This window comes from Oncorhynchus mykiss, chromosome 9 (assembly GCF_013265735.2).
Source record: "Oncorhynchus mykiss isolate Arlee chromosome 9, USDA_OmykA_1.1, whole genome shotgun sequence".
Lineage (NCBI taxonomy): Eukaryota > Metazoa > Chordata > Actinopteri > Salmoniformes > Salmonidae > Oncorhynchus > Oncorhynchus mykiss.
This window is the reverse complement of record NC_048573.1, coordinates 52,770,753-52,788,659: the sequence shown is the minus strand read 5'-3', so window position 1 is coordinate 52,788,659 and position 17,907 is coordinate 52,770,753. Positions and strand designations below refer to the sequence as shown.

The window sequence follows — 17,907 nt, the reverse complement described above, 5'->3', positions numbered from 1 at the left end:
TGGGCCACTCAAAGACATTCAGAGACTTGCCCCGAAGCCACTCCTGCGTTGACTTGGCAGTGTGCTTAGGGTTGTTGTCCTGCTGGAAGGTGAACCTTCACCCCAGTATGAGGTCCTGAGTGCTCTGGAGCAGGTTTTCATCAAAAATCTCTGTACTCACTGGGTGACCAGTGAGATATACCTGCTGGAGCGCGTGCTAAGAGTGGGTGCTGCTATGGTGACCAGTGAGCGGAGATAATGCGGGGCTTTACCTAGCAGAGACTTGTTGATGACCTGGAGCCAGTGGGTTTGGCAACGAGTATAAAGCGAGGGCCAGCCAACGAGAGCATACAGGTCACAGTGGTGGGTAGTATATGGGGCTTTGGTGACAAAACGGATGGCACTGTGATAGACTGTATCTAATATGTTGAGTAGAGTATCGGAGATTATTTTGTAAATGACATCGCCGAAGTCGAGGATTGGTAGAATGGTCAGTTTTACGAGGGTATGTTTGGCAGCATGAGTGAAGGATGCTTTGTTGCAAAATAGGAAGCCGATTCTAGATTTAATTTTGGATTGGAAATATTTAATGTGAGTCTGGAAGGAGAGTTTACAAACTAACCAGACACCTAGGTATTTGTAGTTGTCCACATATTCTAATTCAGAACCGTCCAGAGTAGTGATGCTGGACGGGCGGGCAGGTGCGGGCAGCGAACGGTTGAAGAGCATGCATTTAGTTTTACTTGCATTTAAGAGCAGTTGGAGGCCGCCGAAGGAGATTTGTATGGCATTGAAGCTCATCTGGAGGTTAGTTAACGCAGTGTCCAAAAAAGGGCCAGAGGTATACAGAATCGTGCCGTCTGCGTAGAGGTGGATCAAAGAATCACCAGCAGCGAGAGCGACATCATTGATGTATACAGAGAATCGAGTCGGCCCGAGAATTGAACCCTGTGGCACTCCCATAGAGATTGCCAGAGGTCCGGACAACAGGCCCTCCGATTTGACATACTGAACTCTATTGGAGAAGTAGTTGATGAACCAAGCGAGGCAGTCATTTGAGAAACCTTGGCCAGGTCGATGAATACGGCTGCACAGTAATGTCTCTTATCGATGGTGGTTATGATATCATTTAGGACCTTGAGCGTGACTGAGGTGCACCCATGACCAGCTCTGAAACCAGATTGCATAGCGGAGAAGGTACGGTGAGATTCGAAATGGTCGGTAATCTGTTAACTTGGCTTTCAAAGACCTTAGAAAGGCAGGGTCTTATGAGACTCGAAATTGAACTCTGGTGCATCCTGTTTCCAAAGGGTTTTCGTTTTGTCATTATGGGGTATTGTGTGTAGATTGTTGAGGAAAAATTATATTTGATCAATTTTAGAATAAGGCTGTAAAGTAACAAAATGTGGAAAAGGTCAAGGGGTCTGAATACTTTCCGAAGGCGCTGTAAGTGATGTTCTTTGTTGCAATCAATTAATACAAGCCTTTACAGCATGTTAAACTGAACATGATGAGTACCTCATATCTTTTCACACTGTTTTTATATAAACTCAAATTCATATGATAGCTTAACATCTGAATTAAGCCCACATTAGGCATAACAGTAGCCAACAACAGCCCAACCTGGACTTTAAGACAATAACCTCAAGACTGGCATATACCAGTGCCCCATGTTAACCTATGGCCAGCCCCTTTCAGGTCCACTCTCTGCTTCGAGTCCATTTTCATTAGTTTAGCAAGAGATTACGCCGACCAGAATGCATTTCACTCAGTGAATTGCAATGGCATCGGCAACACCAGACTCATTCCGAAAAGGGCACAGCAGTCCACGTCACACAAAGAATCATATTAGTTGAACTACGTATAAGTGGTTGTGTCACTTTTTTCATTTTCTCTTCTCAATATTGGGTGCTAGAGATGGAAGCATGCATCCCAAAAATATATAAAACAAAGATTGAGCAATGAACTGTATCTGTACAAATACAGATGGATAATAAAAAATATATACAGTATAATATACACAGTCTAATTAATACATCTATTGCTGTATAAATTCAAAAATATTAGCAATCACTTAACAAGTCTGTTACAAATCTCCAAGAATGTACAATATGTCAGTCTCTTTTGGCTGGACCATGTTCCTACGACGTGTTCAGTTTGGTTCTGCCTGTCCAAAGCCGTTCCCGCAGCTCCGCTCCAGTCCAGTCCAACACAGAGTTCAATATTCAGTCAGAGTGTTGCCCGCTTTAGTGTCGATTCAAATTCCTGTACCACTAGTATTGAGTCACACTGCAAATACACTCAGGGTGCTGGTCTGGTCTTTCAAGCCCAGGATGCTATATGCAATTCTCTTCAGGTGGCCGGGCAGTCTTACGCCAATGTTCTTGATATCCCTTTGAAAAAGAAGACGAGAGAGATTGAGAGAGTCATTGGATAGCAACGGGGGAATTCACGTCTTGACTTGGTTCAGATTCCTTTCATGTCACGTGTGAAACTCATTCCGCGGAGGGCCAAGTGTCTGTGGGTTTTTGCTACACCCTTGTACTTGATTGATGAATTAAGGTCATTAATTAGTAAGAAACTCCCCTCACTTGGTTGCCTAGGTATTAATTGAAAGGAAAAAACTAAAACCTGCAGACACTAGGCACTAGCAAAGCAAAGATAGCAACCTACTGAGAATAACCTCTAGAGGATGGAAGGACAATTTCACATTTTCAAGAAAGGACAAACCCCTCACATGTCCACACGTGCCAGAATCTGGCAAAGGTGTCCCACATCTAAGTCACTCATTACCAGGTTTAATTACATTTTTAATTAGTTAATGAGGATTTCCCATCTCGCCCATCAATCACTTCTCTGGCGAGCAGAGGGAGTGTCGTAAATAGTTCCTGGCTAGGTCGAGTGCAACCAGATGACAAGAGATCGAGCATGGGACCGAAAATCTCACCAGGGAATATATGACACACACTTCAAAGACGTTTCCCCTGTTTCCACACAGCGCTCATTTTCATGTGTTTTGTCTGAAGACTAACTAACTCCCAGATACTGTAATTATTGAAAGGCTGATATGATATTTTGGGACAGTGCTTTTGTCTGAATATCTTTTTGGGGTGTGTGTTGCCCTAAAGTCCTCTCCTCATCCACAACTGTTCTACACTACATGTGCCTTAATTTCCCTTATCTCCACATTGCCCCTTCTACTCTAGTGGCTGTTCTCTCTTCTTCTCCTTCTCCTTTCCTTTTATCATGCATAAGTCACATTGGCCTTTGCCCTACACAGCCACTATCTGCTGCAGAAGTGCTGCCCTGGGCTGCTGGTGTGGGCAAAGGAGGGAAAGAATTGTAAAAAGGACAAAGGGAGGAAGAGAGGGGGCAAACCACAAGCCACCACCAGGCCACCACAAATGAGCCCTGTCTTTCTTTCGCTCCATAATTTCTTCCATCTCACTTGTTTTCTCGAGTTGTAAAAATGCCAGAGCTTATATTGTGCGTAAACTGTTCTCTGGCTTTGAAAGCAACTTTTTCAAGAACAAAAAGCCAAAATACTCTGCAGAAGTCATATCCATAACATGTTTTGGAAAACTAAGAAAGGGCCCAGCTTGGGAACCAGTTGTTCTCCATTGTGCAGATACTCTATACATATATTTGTACTATTCTATTCCAACATTCTCAGCCAATCTTAGATTATTTGCAATCAATAGTTTCTCAGATTAGATATTTTTTATGGTGAACATCTCATCTAGCAACAGACAATGTCCCCCCAAAATAAACGCTTAAAAAAACACTACTCACTCATTCTTCATCTGCAGCACCTGGTCCATGGTGAACACTCCGGCACAGGTGAAGTTCTCACTGTACTGGCTCATCTTGATGGACTCCAGCCACTCGGACACCGACCTGAAGGGTGAGCCATCCGAACCACTGGTGCTGGGCAGGCGGATGGATACGCTGGAGTAGGGAAAGTAGAGAAGAGCAAGGAATAATCATCAACAGCCGGCCGACAATGAAGACAAGGAAAAGGCTGTAATAACCCTGCGAGGAAACGGTGAGATAAAAAGCATTTGGTGCAGCTATGGAGAAAATGATTAAGGAAGGAACCTGACAGCTCTTTGTTTTTTGTGGGGCGGCAGGTAGCCTAGCAGTTAAGAGCGTTGGGCCAGTAACCGAAAGATCGCTGGTTCGAAACCCTGAGGTGGAAAATATGTTGACGTGCCCTTAAGCACGGCATTTAACCCTAATTGCTCTTATATTTCGCTAAATGACCAACATGTAAATGTGTTTAAAACATGTTCAGACACACATTATGCTGCCACACTATCCTACCAAGAATTTAACAAAATCTGCATTTTTTTTACACTCCACTCTGTTTTGCCGTTTAATTCCCTTCTAGAGATTAAAGAACTCTTACCGGGGGTCGAAATCTGCGATTGCCTTCAGGGACTCAGGGCTCCTGAGCAGCTTGTCCAGCAGGCTGACAATGTCCGGGAAACGGGGCCTCTTGGAGCGTTCCTGCAACCAGCACTGCAACATGAGCTGGTAGACGGTTGATGGGCAGTCCATGGGCGCCGGCAGCCTGAACGCCTCGTTGATGGCCTTCATTACCTGACAATCAGAGGCTAGAGGTCACTTTGAGATCTCAGACTTGAAACGAGGCTCAATGAGATGTTATGGTAATTAGCACCAAAATTATTTTACAATCATTCGTTCTGAACAGAACCACATTTTTCCCCCCCAACTCTTCCAACCAGCAAAATAAATGTTCTGACTCAGTTCGAACCCCCCCCCAAAATACTGGTTTATATAATTTCTTTGTTCTTTTTTAACCTGTGAAATCAGTTTTTTTTTAATATCTAGCGCATTAAATTACTTCACCAATCAGTGCAGATAAAGCAGGCAAGCTAGTTGTTTACATGTTTGATCGACAGTGTAGCCTATGGCGCAGGATGCGACAGAAATTTTGCGGGTGGGATGAGAGCAAGAGAGAGTTGAGGAGGCTTGAAGCACTGGGCATCTTGTTATGACACGCATTATCTGAATTAGGTCCACAGAATTATACCTAGGAGGAGCGGCTTCTATGGAGGAATGTTGAATGTCCTTTGAGCTAGCTAGCTAACAAGCTTGAGCTAGCTAGCTAGCTAGCTGTGTGTGCAGAGCGGCACCAGAACTAAAAACACATCTTACCCTTTTGCACTTCTTGTATATTGAAAAAGTTAAATCTCTCTCCCATCTTCTGAATCACACTTGTAATGTCAGTACAGTAGCCTATGGTAATGTCAGTACAGTAGCCTATGGTAATGTCAGTACAGTAGCCTATGGTAATGTCAGTACAGTAGCCTATGCTTCAGACATTGGAGGGCAGGTAGCCTAAACACGCACAAGGATTTTCAGCTTGCAGGCAGATCCTGGAATAAGTTTCTGAGTGACAGAGTGAGGGCTTTGCATAGGCACTTTGTTGCATTTTTTGTGGGACTAGAGCAAAATGCCTGGAACGTTAAAGAACGTTATTAACCGGTTCCCATGCTTTAAAAATAACTGTTCTGTACCGGAACAGTATGGATCACATTTGTTTCCGTTCCTTGAAAATGTTTGTTATTTTACGGTTTTCGGTTCTGTTCCCTGAACTGGTTCCAACTCCTGGTTAGCATTAGAATTGTAGCATACCTCGCAGTTGCTCATGTCCCAGTAGGGCCGCTCGCCAAAGGCCATGACCTCCCACATGACAATGCCGAAGCTCCACACGTCGCTGGCCGAGGTGAACTTCCTGTAGGCAATGGCCTCTGGGGCTGTCCAGCGGATGGGGATCTTACCACCCTGTTGGAGGGGAAAGAAGTGGACAACACTCAGGTCAAAGCCCAAAAAATACAGTTTTGCTCAATTCAATTACATTTTATTAAATGAAAGTCCTCTGTGAGCAGTTTACACTGAAATACAGTGTTTACAAGGCAAATGCATAAGCAAGGGCTAACTAAAGCCAACCATTCTAACGTCCAATGATAACTCACACTGGTGGTGTAGGTGCCCTCAGGGTCGTCCTCCAGCACTCGGGACAGGCCGAAGTCAGACACCTTACACTCCAGGTTATTGTTGACCAGGATGTTGCGGGCAGCCAGATCCCGATGAACGTAGCTCATGTCGGAAAGATACTTCATGCCTGCGGCGATGCCACGCATCATGCCCACCAGCTGGAAGGAGGGCAACTCGCCATCGTGATCCTGAGGAGGAAACACATATGGTTGCACACACATACTGTTAGAGAGACATCATGTGAAGTTTCTGTGGTAACTCAGTGGCAACGCATTATCCTTCACTTATATAGGTAACTTGCATACGATGTACTGTACTCACCTTTAGGTACTTGTCCAGTGCTCCGTTCTCCATATACTCAGTCACAATCATGGCATGTTTGACTGGAATCAAAAAAGGGAATAAATAAATGTTAACTACTGCCCAAAACAGGCAGGAAATGTATACAGATGGAATTGATATATAGACCGGGTAAGTGAATGTTTGACAGGAGCATACTGTTCTAGGTACAGGTAGCGCCCAGTAGACTAACAGAGCCTTCTTACATTTGGTGACGACTCCCTCCAGGCGAATAATGTTCTGGTGGGAGAACTGTCCCATGATGCTTGCCTCTGAAAGGAAGTCCTGCCTCTGCTTCTCCGAGTATCCCGGCTTCAGCGTCTTAATGGCCACCGCCACTTCCTTCCGCCCTGGCGCTTTCAGAATACCGCGAAACACCTCTCCAAATTCCCCTAAAGGCGCAGAAGAAAACAGTTTTAAAACCCAAAGACAAGATTGAGCAATATTTCAAGCCCTATCCTTTATATGGTTGTGGCTTGTAGTTAGGGCTGGGCGATATCAAAATTAAATTAGTTCAAATGTTTTTGTGCAGAATCCCTTTTTTTTTTTTTGCATTTATGTTCACTTGTTCTCATGTTGCCTTTTTGTCTCGTCTCCTTTGCTCTTTCTGTGCACCTTCCCATTCTCTCTCACACACACACACGCGCACACACACACACGCACACACACACACACGCACACACACACACACACACACACACACGCACACACAAGCCCTGCCACTCACAACAACAAAGATGAGAGATCACTTCATCCTCTCTGACAAGCGGTTTCAACTCACTATTTGCATTTAAGGTTTGGTCCAACTGAATCAATCATATGGACACAAACACACGGACACATTACTTTACTGTAATAGAGAAGTTAACCTTTCCAACAATACCCTTTTAAGTCTCAACTCCTCAAATTGCATGCAGAACAGACACTACTAAAACAGGAGTCTCAATGAACATTGATTCTGAAAAATTCATGCTCAGTTTGTTGAGCGTGGCATTGCAGTATCGCATACCGCTAGCAGCATTTTAGCCAAAGACATACTAGCCGTCTAGTCTGTTTTATAAATGTGAAATAAGCATTAAACACAATTCTATAAGGAATTGGCAACTTGTTCTCTCGTATCTCATTCTGAGAAATAAGGTAGGCCACCTGATTCCAACATCTGAACAGGCTAGCATCCTCTTCAAACAGTTGGAGACGGAGTGAAGGGATGTGTTCAATACCAATTCAACCGTTCTACCTTGTTAGCTAGCAAATTGCTAGTTGAATTGGTATTGAACACATCCCTTAACTCCGTCTCCAACTGTTTGAAGAGGATGCTAGCCTGTTCAGATGTTGGAATCAGGTGGCCTACCTTATTTCTCAGAATGAGATACGAGAGAACAAGTTGCCAATTCCTTATAGAATTGTGTTCAAACTTAGAGAAAACATACAACAAAAAAATAGATATGATTTTTAGGTCATATCACCCAGCCCTACCTTTAGTGTCTCTCGAGGGTTATGGAAATTGTGTATGGAGAAAGTAAACAAGGAAGCATCCGGAGCTGTTTTGCTCCGGGCCTTTCACAGAGGTGTGTTATTGTGGGATTGTGTAAGAAATATGTGTTTCTCTCCATGATTGGGAGTCCCATAGGGTGGCACACAATTGGCCCAGCGTCGTCTGGGTTTGGCTGGGATAGGCCGTCATTGTAAATAAGAATTTGTTCTTACCTGACTTGCCTAGTTAAACAAAGGTTAGATTAAACATTTTCATCTCTCATTGGTGGAGGCTTGCGGCCTGTGTGGGAGCATGGGAATCAGCTGTCACAGAGGACAGAGCACGGCTGGGGAGGAGAAGGGGAGGTGGATGTTGGGGGTTCAAAGAGCAGAATGGCAGATGTTGTCACACTGCAATAAAACTATCATTTGCAGAATAGGAGTTTGGGCTCAAGGGGTTATAGCCTCTCAAATACTCAGTTTTCTGCTCCAGTTACTTTTGTTTATCTTATTATTATTTAATGTGGATTTGGAGATAATGCACTGGTCCCCGAAGCCAAGCAGAGTTGCCACACTGAATTATGTCTAAACATGCAAGTCGAAGACGCAATCCATCAATACCAATCTGAATGGTCTACCCACTGTCACTCAAGAGCTCAAGTTGTAGCCTTAACACACCCAAAAAAATTATAAACTGGGACTTAGGGGATGGAAAAACCCTTCAACTCCTTCATCCTTAGCCCTTAAGTACATTGTTTTAATTTAGTTCTGAACTCACCAGCTCCAATGACTTTCTGCTTGGTCACGTGGCTGGGATGGATCTCGCTGGCAAACTTGAGGATGGCTGTGTTGGGGTCCTCATACGTGTGCGGATCCACATAGGTCTTTAGCGGCTTCAGTTGCTCTGGAGAAGAATACGAATAGATAGGCATTTGTGAAAAAAAGATAAAAATACATAGAGAGAGAGAGGGGTACTTATTTTATTTTGTCTACCTGAGCTAGAGAAGTAAGTATCTTCTGGTTCTTGTCTTGTATGGGAGTTCCTTCTCCTGAATAACAGAAAAGAAATATCATCAGTAATTATCATCGTCATCATCATCTCGCTCCAAAATCAAATTATCCGTTTTTCTTTTTATCCTTCCATTTCCAGCTAGTTTCAAAAGACGCCTAGTCATTGGTGTGTGCCGCCTCGATTCACTGAGGGAAAGCTTTGATAAAGACTGGAGCCTGTCTGTGTTTCCTAAGCCGTGTCAAAGACAGATGGACGGATCGACGGACAGATAGCGGTGTGCTGCTGTGCTGAAGGATTTGCTACAGTATGCCACAAGAAGAGCCGACCAGCTCTTATTCCAAAACAATGTGCCACTTGGGCCCGCTTCCATTCAAAGCCACTACTTGTTAGAGTATACTCATAGAGCAATGACAAGCTGCACTCAATGCCAATTCTCCCCTAGTGAGTGCTGGAAAACAGACAGAGATAGTAGCAAAAGGAAGGGGAGAGAAGGGCAAAAGTAAAGAAGAATGAGAAAGGAAACCAGTGAAGGGGTGAGTGTTATGGAGGTGCTTAACAAAAGGGGCGAGAAGCAAAGGGCGAGGGGCAGAAAGGAGGTTGCTGCTAACCGTTTGCGTACGAGCAGGACGACCACCACAATGAACAACATGGCCGCTCCGCCAACTGCCGCTCCGAAGATGACCGCTGTGTTGCTCTGGGGCACTGTGGCACATCAACAACAAACCCTGAGACACAATGGTAACACACTGACAAAAAAAAAACACACACACTCCCGACAACAACAAAAAAAAACACACACACACTGGTTCTTTCATTTCGAGGCCCTGTAGTATGGGGCGGTGTCCCAATCATCTCAAATAGCATCCTATCATTCTCCCTTCTCCTTATTAGCCTCATATGGCTATTCATCCTTACTATCAGGCAGGGTCTCAAATTCATCCTCCAAGGATCCTCCAGGGCTGCCCTCGGGGCTCAGGGCCTTGACCCTGAATAGGTAAGCCGTGGCTGGGGACAATTCACTGATCTGCACAGAGCTCTTCTCCAGAATCAGAACAGTGTACGTGGTCACATCCAGATTGTCATCCTGGAAGAGTTGGAGAGGGGGGAGAGAATTGAAAGATGAGATAAGTCATGATTGATTCACTGGGTTTCAGTAAGGACTCAAAATAATAATAATTTTGTTATGCGATATTGCTCCCTTTATGTGGCGTTTATCCTCCATGAAACCCCGCTCATTTTCTTTCTCTTACTCTTTCTTTCCTTTGTGCACTATCACAACATTAAATTTTTAAGTCCTTATATAACAAAAGACATACAATAGAACAGTGCAAAAATATGCACCCGCTAGTGGTGGCGTGGGTGGTACTGTACCTTCTTGCGGTAGCTGAGTTCGTAGCGGGTGGGCCGGGGCAGGGGCCTGTGGGGGGCTACAGCCCAGGACAGGGAAAGGCTGGTGGGGCTTCGCTCGACCAGACGCATGGACGTCACCTTGGGGGGGTCTAAGGAGAAGGAAGGAGGGGAGATGTCAACAATACCGAGACGTTGTGCAATATCCTTCACAGGTGCAACCAACCAAGAGCTTTTGAAATGCTTTCATTGCAATATGTGTGAGAGTATTTATTTATCATGCTTGTATGAGAAGCCATAACTACATTTCAGATCCCATTTGATCATGCATAATTAAAAGATTTTTAATACTTCTACTACCATTACTCCATAGTACGGTAGCCAGTGTTGAGGGTAAAGTGTTACAAAAGTAACGTGTTTTGCAATCAGATTACTTTATGAGTAACGGCGTAAAGTAACGGTACTTTTTTACAAATTGGGTAATATTATTACAGTTATTTTTGTCAAAACCCATGATCCGAACTTGTCTCATTTCCTCATTTAGTTCTCGAGCGAGCGGAGAAAGGCTGTTTTGAGTAAAAGCATGACAGCTGTTTTCCATACAAATTTATAGAGGACGCACCTCTGATCTTTGCCCATAGAGGGCTTTCCCGTCTTGTGGCAAGTGGGCCCTCTATACATCTCTATGGGTCAGTGTACGTGCGGTCTATAAACAGAGCTGGCGGCTCGAGAGAAATATTTTTAATGAAAAGATTGGAAATTTGCTTAGAGTATACACCAAGGGTACAATAATTTGAAACACCTTCCTAATATTGAGTTGCACCCCCTTTTGCCCTCAAAACAGACTTCATTCGTCAGGGCATGAACTTTACAAGGTGTCGAAAGGGTTCCACAGGGATGCTGGCCCATGTTGACTCCAATGCTTCTCACAGTAGTTTCAAGTTGTCTGGATGTCCTTTTGGTGGTAGACTATTCTTGATCGACATGGGAAACTCTTGAGCGTGAAAAACACAGCAACATTGCAGTTCTCAAAATGGTGTGCCTGGCACCTACTACCATAAACTATTCAAAAGGCACTTAAATATTTTGTCTTGCCCATTCACCCTCTGAATGGCACACATACACAATCCATGTGTCAATTGTCTTAAAAATCCTTCTTTAACCTGTCTCCTCCCCTTCATCTACACTGATTGAAGTGGGTTTAACAGGTGACAACAATAAGGGATCATAGCTTTCACCTGGATTCATAAAAGTAACACAAAGTAATACTGTAAAGTAAATGTAATGAGTAATACGTAATGTATTACTTTTTCAGGTAATAAATCCCAACACTGATGGTGACTCACCTGTGTAGTGCAGGGCAGTGGTCAATGTGCTTGTGGACGGGGGCCTGTTGGAGCGCGGTGCCACCTGGCTGGCAAACAGCGACACTCCGCTGTGGGCCTCCACGGTGAAAGTGTAGTTGAGGTGGGGCTCCAGCTCGCTCACCGCCACCCAGGTGTGCATCAGGCCCTTGCTGGCTGGCTCGAGGCGCACCTTCTCCCCGCACGGCTGGCACGTGGCGCCATCACAGCATCTACACTCCACACTGTAGGTGATGTCACTACGGCCGCCCGTGTCCTCCGGCGGGCTCCATGACAGATGCAGCTTGCCTGCGGCCAGCTGGGTGGTCGTGGCGAACAATTCTTGCGGCGCTGAGGGCAGGCCTAAGGCAACAGGAGCAGGAAAATGGATGCATAGTATGTTAGTTCACAATGTATGATTAATGTCATCATTATGTCAACCACTGTAGCATTCTGTGATTTTCTATTTAGTGTCATTATGTAATTATTTTGGTTAAGAGAGCACTATGAGCGCAATAAAAACTCTCATTAGTTGTCAGTGTGGGATCCACCAATGGTGACGGTGCACATTAAAGTCATTTTCCTAAAATGGACACCTTCCTCCTCCTAACCTGAGCAGGGCCCTGTTGCTGGGTCGTCGGGAGCGCGGTAGAAGCCTTCTGCACATGGGCAGAGCAGCGCCCCGGAGCCCAGCAGCTGGGTGTTAGCAGGACATAGTTTGCACGTGTCGCTGGGCACGAAGGCTTTGAAGAAGCCTGGCTGACACTCTGAAAACACAACACACACAGGGGAGACTTTCATTAGGAACTGAGAGGAACTACTTAAGAAACGGGAAATTAAAACATGGCAAGGAAAACATGGTGTGTATCCCAAATTGCACTTTACTCCTTATATGGTGTGTACTGCTTTTGACCAGATCCCTATGAACCCTGATGAAAAGTAATGCACTATAAAGGGAATAGGGTGCCATTTGGATGAAAAAACAAGTGTTTATGTAGATGATTATTACAGTGTTTTCCTACATCCGAGTGGGTGTTTGGTGCAGAAACAACAGCCATACTACTACTCTTTAAACCTTTAAACCATTCCCCTTTTCTCGCTCGCTCTCTATACCAATACAACCAGTCTTCCCACATTTCCAGGACAGTAAGTCAGCCATCAATACTCCACGAGAAGAGGAGAGAAAAAAGAGGACTGCAAGCCAGAATCAAGTGGGAAAAGAAATCAGAACGAGAGAAAATGAATAAGTGAAACCATTATGTGCATACTTGAGCCATCTTTTAAAAAGACCCCTGTGCAAATATGAAACTGTATCGCTTAGATAAGATGTCTGCTGATTTCACACATGGGAGAATAGAGTGGGAGAGATACATGTAAGCTCAAGCTGTGCACCAACAGTAGTTGGAATCAGAGTAAGACGGCGTGAAATCTCTGAGGGTCTCATGGAGGAAAGTGAAAATGAGAAGGCCGCCCTTAAATGCTCCAAAAACATTCCAATGGCTTCTGGTCATGTCCGTGCTCTATCCCCTTACATGACTACACACACACGGCGAGCAAATCTGACTTCAGAGGAAGGATTACTGTTCTCTTCACCTGTTTTCCCTGCCCTCTCTCACACACACACTGTTTGCTTTGGTTCTTCTATTTCCAGGCCCTGCAATATGGGTCTGTATTCCAATTATCTCAAATAGCATCCTTTCTTCAGCCAGCTCTCTTTTCCTAGGTTGACTTCATTGCTTTATCAGACATTAGGGGGGGCGAGAGAAATTGATTACAGGCAATGGAGGAATGACCTGAGAAAGAAGGTGAAATATGTAAAGAATCAATGATATATGGTTCCAGTGTCTGCATCCAAAAGGTAACACCAGGGGCAATTCAAGAAGGACACCAATGTCTATTCTCAGAGAAATATCAGCTTTGATCAGTTACTGCCTTCGCTGAAGTTTACTTGGAACACGCAAGTAACCTCACACTCTCCTGAAAGAAAATCACCCACATTTCATTTATTCAAGTAACTATGAGACGTTCCCTTCGCTCCATTCGTCTTTTGCCTCATTGAGGCCTACAAGTTGCAGTTGCCATTTGTCGGCAGTAGGATGACATGGCGAACTTGAATGACAGTAGTGCATTCTTAGTTGAGAGAAAAATCGAAGCATGAAAAGATTTTGGATTGTTACTCATTCTTTCACGTCCCCTTTCCTCTTTCTCTGCCAGCTGATTCTATAACATTCATGACTACTCATTAACAAGATCTCGAAGGTCGAAAAGACATGGCGGGACAGAGAAACAGAAGGGCAGCAGAGGGATAGAAAGAAAGAAGGGTATCGAATCCTATTGCGAGTGGGCAAACGAAACAGCTGCCATCTCGAATCCCAATCCATAGGCCTCCGTCTTCTCTGACCTCCCCACTGGTAATCAACAAATACCTCTGTCCCTTCCCGTCAAGCCTCACCAAAAGGCTCCCAGCTAACTCATTAGCATATTCTTTCACAAGCAACCAGCAGGCAGAAGAATGTCAAGCCATTCAACATTTTCTTTACATCTTTTATAAACACTTGTTGCAAATAGTAGAAATGTCACATGGCAACAATAGAGGGGACTAGGCTATTTCTGTGCCGCAGCAATGGTGGGGGAATGAGAACGGCTGCGATGCATCTGGTCATGGCTGCGGGGAGATTACAGCAATGTACACGAAGAGCTAACAATAATATTCACGTAAATCTCGAATGGCTCAAAGTGGAGGAAAGAATGACTTCATCACTACTTGTTTTTCTAAGAAATGTTGACATGCTGAATGCACTGAGCTGTTTGTTTAAACACATAGCACACAGCTCAGACACCCATAGATGCCCCACAAGATGTGTCACCAAAGGTCTCTTCACAATCCCCAAGTCAAGAGCAGACTATGGGAGGCGTACAGTACTAAATAGAGCCATGGCTACATGGAACATCAGGTAACTGATGTGAACAGTAAAATCAGATTAAAACATTTTTTATACAAATACTCCTTATAGAAAAGCGGTGACTGTGAAGAGAGAAACACAGGCACAGACACACATAAATTAAATAAAAAATCCAATTTAACTAGGCACATGCGCCAAATACAACAGGTGTAGAACTTAGTGAAATGCTTACCTACAAGCCCCTACCAACAGTGCAGTTTCAAGAAATATGGATAAGAATATGCGAAAAGTAACAAGTTATTTAAGAACAGCAGTAAAAAATAACAATATATACAGGGGGATGCTGGTAAAGAGTCAATGTGTGGGGGCACCGGTTAGTTGAAGTAGTATGTACATGTAGGTAGAGTTAATTAAAAAGTGACTATGCATAGATGACAACAGAGAGTGGCAGTGGTGTGGAGACGGGAGGGGGGGAGGCAATGCAAATAGTCTGGGTAGCCATTTGACTAGATGCTCAGGAGTCTTATGGCTTCGGGGTAGAAGCTGTTTAGAAGCCTCATGGACCTAGACTTGGCGCTCCGGTACCGCTTGCCGTGTGGTAGCAGAGAGAACAGTCTATGACTAGGGTGGCTGGAGTCTTTGACAATTTTTAGGGCCTTCCTCTGACACCGCCTGGTATAGAGGTCCTGGATGGCAGGAGGTTTGGCCCCAGTGATGTACTGGGCCGTACGCACTACCATCTGTAGGGCCTTGCGGTCAAATGCCGAGCAGTTGCCATACCAGGCAGTGATGTAACCAGTCCGGATGCTCTCGATGGTGCAGCTGTAGAATCATTTGAGGATCTGAGGACCCATGCCAAATCTTTTCAGTCTCCTGAGGGAGAATAGATTTTGTCGTGCCCGCTTCACAACTGTCATGGTGTGCTTGGACCATGTTAGTTTGTTGGTGATGTGGACACCAAGGAACTTGAAGCTCTCAACCTGCTCCACTGCAGCCTCGTCAATGAGAATGGGGGAGTGCTCGGTCCTCTTTTTCCTGTAGTCCACAATCATCTCTTTGTTTTGATTATGTTGAGGGAGAGGTTATTGTCCTGGCACCACACGGCCAGGTCTCTGACCTCCTCCCTGTAGTCTGTCTCGTTGTTGTCGGTGATCAGGCCTACCACTGTTGTGTCATCGGCAAATTTAATGATGGTGTTGGAGTTGTGCCTGGCCGTGCAGTCATGACTGAACAGGGAGTACAGGAGGGGGCTGAGCACGCACCCCTGAGGGGCCCCTGTGTTGAGGATCAGCGTGGCGGATGTGTTGTTACCTACCCTTACCACCTGGGGCTGCCTGTCAGGAAGTTCAGGATCCAGTTGCAGAGGGAGGTGTTTAGTCCCAGGGTCCTTAGCTTATTGATGAGCTTTAAGGGCACTATGGTGTTGAACGCTGAGCTGTTGTCAATGAATAGCATTCTCACATAGGTATTCCTTTTTGTCCAGGTGGGAAAGGGCAGTGTGGAGTGCAATAGAGACTGTATCATATGTGGATCTGTTGGGGCGGTATGCAAATTGGAGTGGGTCTAGGGTTTCTGGGATGATGGTGTAAGGCAGACACACAAGGCACGCACTCTACACACACGTACACATGGATTTTGTATTGTAGATATCTGGTAGTAGAGTAGTGGCCTGTGAAAAGTGTTATGAAATGTAATATTTTAAATTGTATATAACTGCCTTAATGTTGCTGTACCCTAGGAAGAGTAGCTGCTGCCTTGGCAACAGCTAATTGGGATCCTTAATAAATACAAATACATTAACACGGAACCCATACCGGCTGCACGCGTGCGTCATCGTGCATAAATGCATTTTGTCCCCCCACACCAAACGCGATCACGACGCGCAGGTTAAAATATCAAAACAAACTCTGAACCAATTATATTAATTTGAGGACAGGTCAAAAAGCATTTATGTCAATTTAGCTAGCTAGTTTGCACTTGCTAGCTAATTTGTCCTATTTAGCTAGCTTGCTGTTGCTAGCTAATTTGTCCTGGGATATAAACATTGAGTTATTTAATCCACACATAAAATGGTCAACCGAATCATTTCTAGTCATCTCTCCTCCCAGGCTTTTTCTTCTTTTGACTTTATGTTGCGATTGGCAACTTTCATAAATTAGGTGCATTACTGCCACTGACCTCGTTAGTCTTTCAGTCTCCCACGTGGGTATAACCAATGAGGTGTCGGCACATGGGTACCTGCTTCTATAAACCAATGAGGAGATGGGAGAGGCAGGACTTGCAGCGCGATCTGCATCAGAAATAGAACAGACTTCAATTTTAGCCCTTGGCAACGCAGACAGGGGCAGTGGGTGCAATAATTGAATAACATTTATGTCTAAATTTATTTTGCAACGCTTGCCCACGTGACGTGAGGGGTGTAGTCAGCCTGTAAGAGTCAGAGACTGTAATCAACAGTCATTCCAGAATACACCACCCAACGGTGAACCATAGGGTTCAGGCCCATTTACTGCCTTTCATCACAGGAAATGAATCCAATATACGTGATGACCAGGAGTCAGTGACCACCAGTTTCTGAATTTAAGAAGAATAGAAACTGAAGAAGGGTAAAATAATGTTCTAAAGGGAACTAGAGAGAGGGGAGGAGGAGGGGGCTTAATCTTTGCTGGACACAACAGGAAGCATGAGGCTGACGCTGAGCTTCCTTCATCCAGCAGCCAATCAAAGCATGCGAGGGAAGGTGGTCACAGCCACAAATAGAGTCCAGGGAAAGAATATGGGAGAGAGCTACATTGTTGTTTTCAAAGAGAACATAACTGGGAGTAAAAACACAGTGCATTTCTCAACTAAATAAAAGTCTGTTAAGCTCTTTAAGAGCCAGACCGCTGAGAAACTTAAGTGAGAATGTCTTTTTTGCCCTTCGGGGTCCCCTGGGAGGTAGGCCCTGTTGTCATTTGAGAGGTCCTGTGTCTAAAGAGCCTGGGCGTTTATTTATAGTGAGTGACTGGCGGGACCTGGTGGATTCTGGAAGTGGAGTTGGCTGGTTTGTCAGCCGGAGTTAAGATGGATGGAGATGGAGACCGTGATGAATGCACGGACCGATGGATGATTGAATGGGTACTCAGTGGTTGGACAACAGAAAATCCCCCAAGGACTTGAGTTAAGTGGGGGTGCTCTAGAGAAGAAGAAAAAAAGCTGAATTCAAGTCCTGGGCTCTTTAGCTTTTAAAGCACATGAGGGTCATGTCTGCCTCAGGGTAGTAGTGAGTTAAACTGTCCTTGACTACCGGGAGTCAATAGCCAACTAAAACAAACACAGGAGTGAGCAAAGGAGAGAGAGAGGGGAAGAAGTGAGAGAGGGGAAATGGCTAAAGGCTACCGCATGCTTTGGCTAGGTGAACAAGCTCGCATACACCCTTAAAAGACTGGCAATAGTACGGTTTGTCCATCTTGAGAGCCATAGCAATCACGGACACTCTTACTGACAG

The 17,907-nt window shown here is 44.8% G+C and overlaps 1 protein-coding gene across 1 annotated transcript in view; it reads right to left on the bottom strand.

The window, feature by feature from the left end:
* Positions 1 to 1,503: 1,503 nt before the first annotated feature.
* Positions 1,504 to 17,907, bottom strand: part of LOC110532370 (ephrin type-A receptor 2) — a 36,944-nt gene continuing 20,540 nt past the window's right edge. The window contains exons 4-17 of the mRNA XM_036988309.1: positions 12,129 to 12,284; positions 11,521 to 11,880; positions 10,199 to 10,326; positions 9,743 to 9,911; positions 9,436 to 9,529; positions 8,809 to 8,864; positions 8,594 to 8,719; positions 6,549 to 6,734; positions 6,325 to 6,386; positions 5,982 to 6,191; positions 5,641 to 5,790; positions 4,388 to 4,581; positions 3,772 to 3,927; positions 1,504 to 2,372 (exon numbers count right to left, since the gene is read on the bottom strand). Of these exons, the coding sequence (XP_036844204.1) occupies positions 2,264 to 2,372; positions 3,772 to 3,927; positions 4,388 to 4,581; positions 5,641 to 5,790; positions 5,982 to 6,191; positions 6,325 to 6,386; positions 6,549 to 6,734; positions 8,594 to 8,719; positions 8,809 to 8,864; positions 9,436 to 9,529; positions 9,743 to 9,911; positions 10,199 to 10,326; positions 11,521 to 11,880; positions 12,129 to 12,284 (2,156 nt within the window). The 3' untranslated portion in view covers positions 1,504 to 2,263. The remainder of the gene's footprint in view (positions 2,373 to 3,771; positions 3,928 to 4,387; positions 4,582 to 5,640; positions 5,791 to 5,981; positions 6,192 to 6,324; positions 6,387 to 6,548; positions 6,735 to 8,593; positions 8,720 to 8,808; positions 8,865 to 9,435; positions 9,530 to 9,742; positions 9,912 to 10,198; positions 10,327 to 11,520; positions 11,881 to 12,128; positions 12,285 to 17,907) is intronic.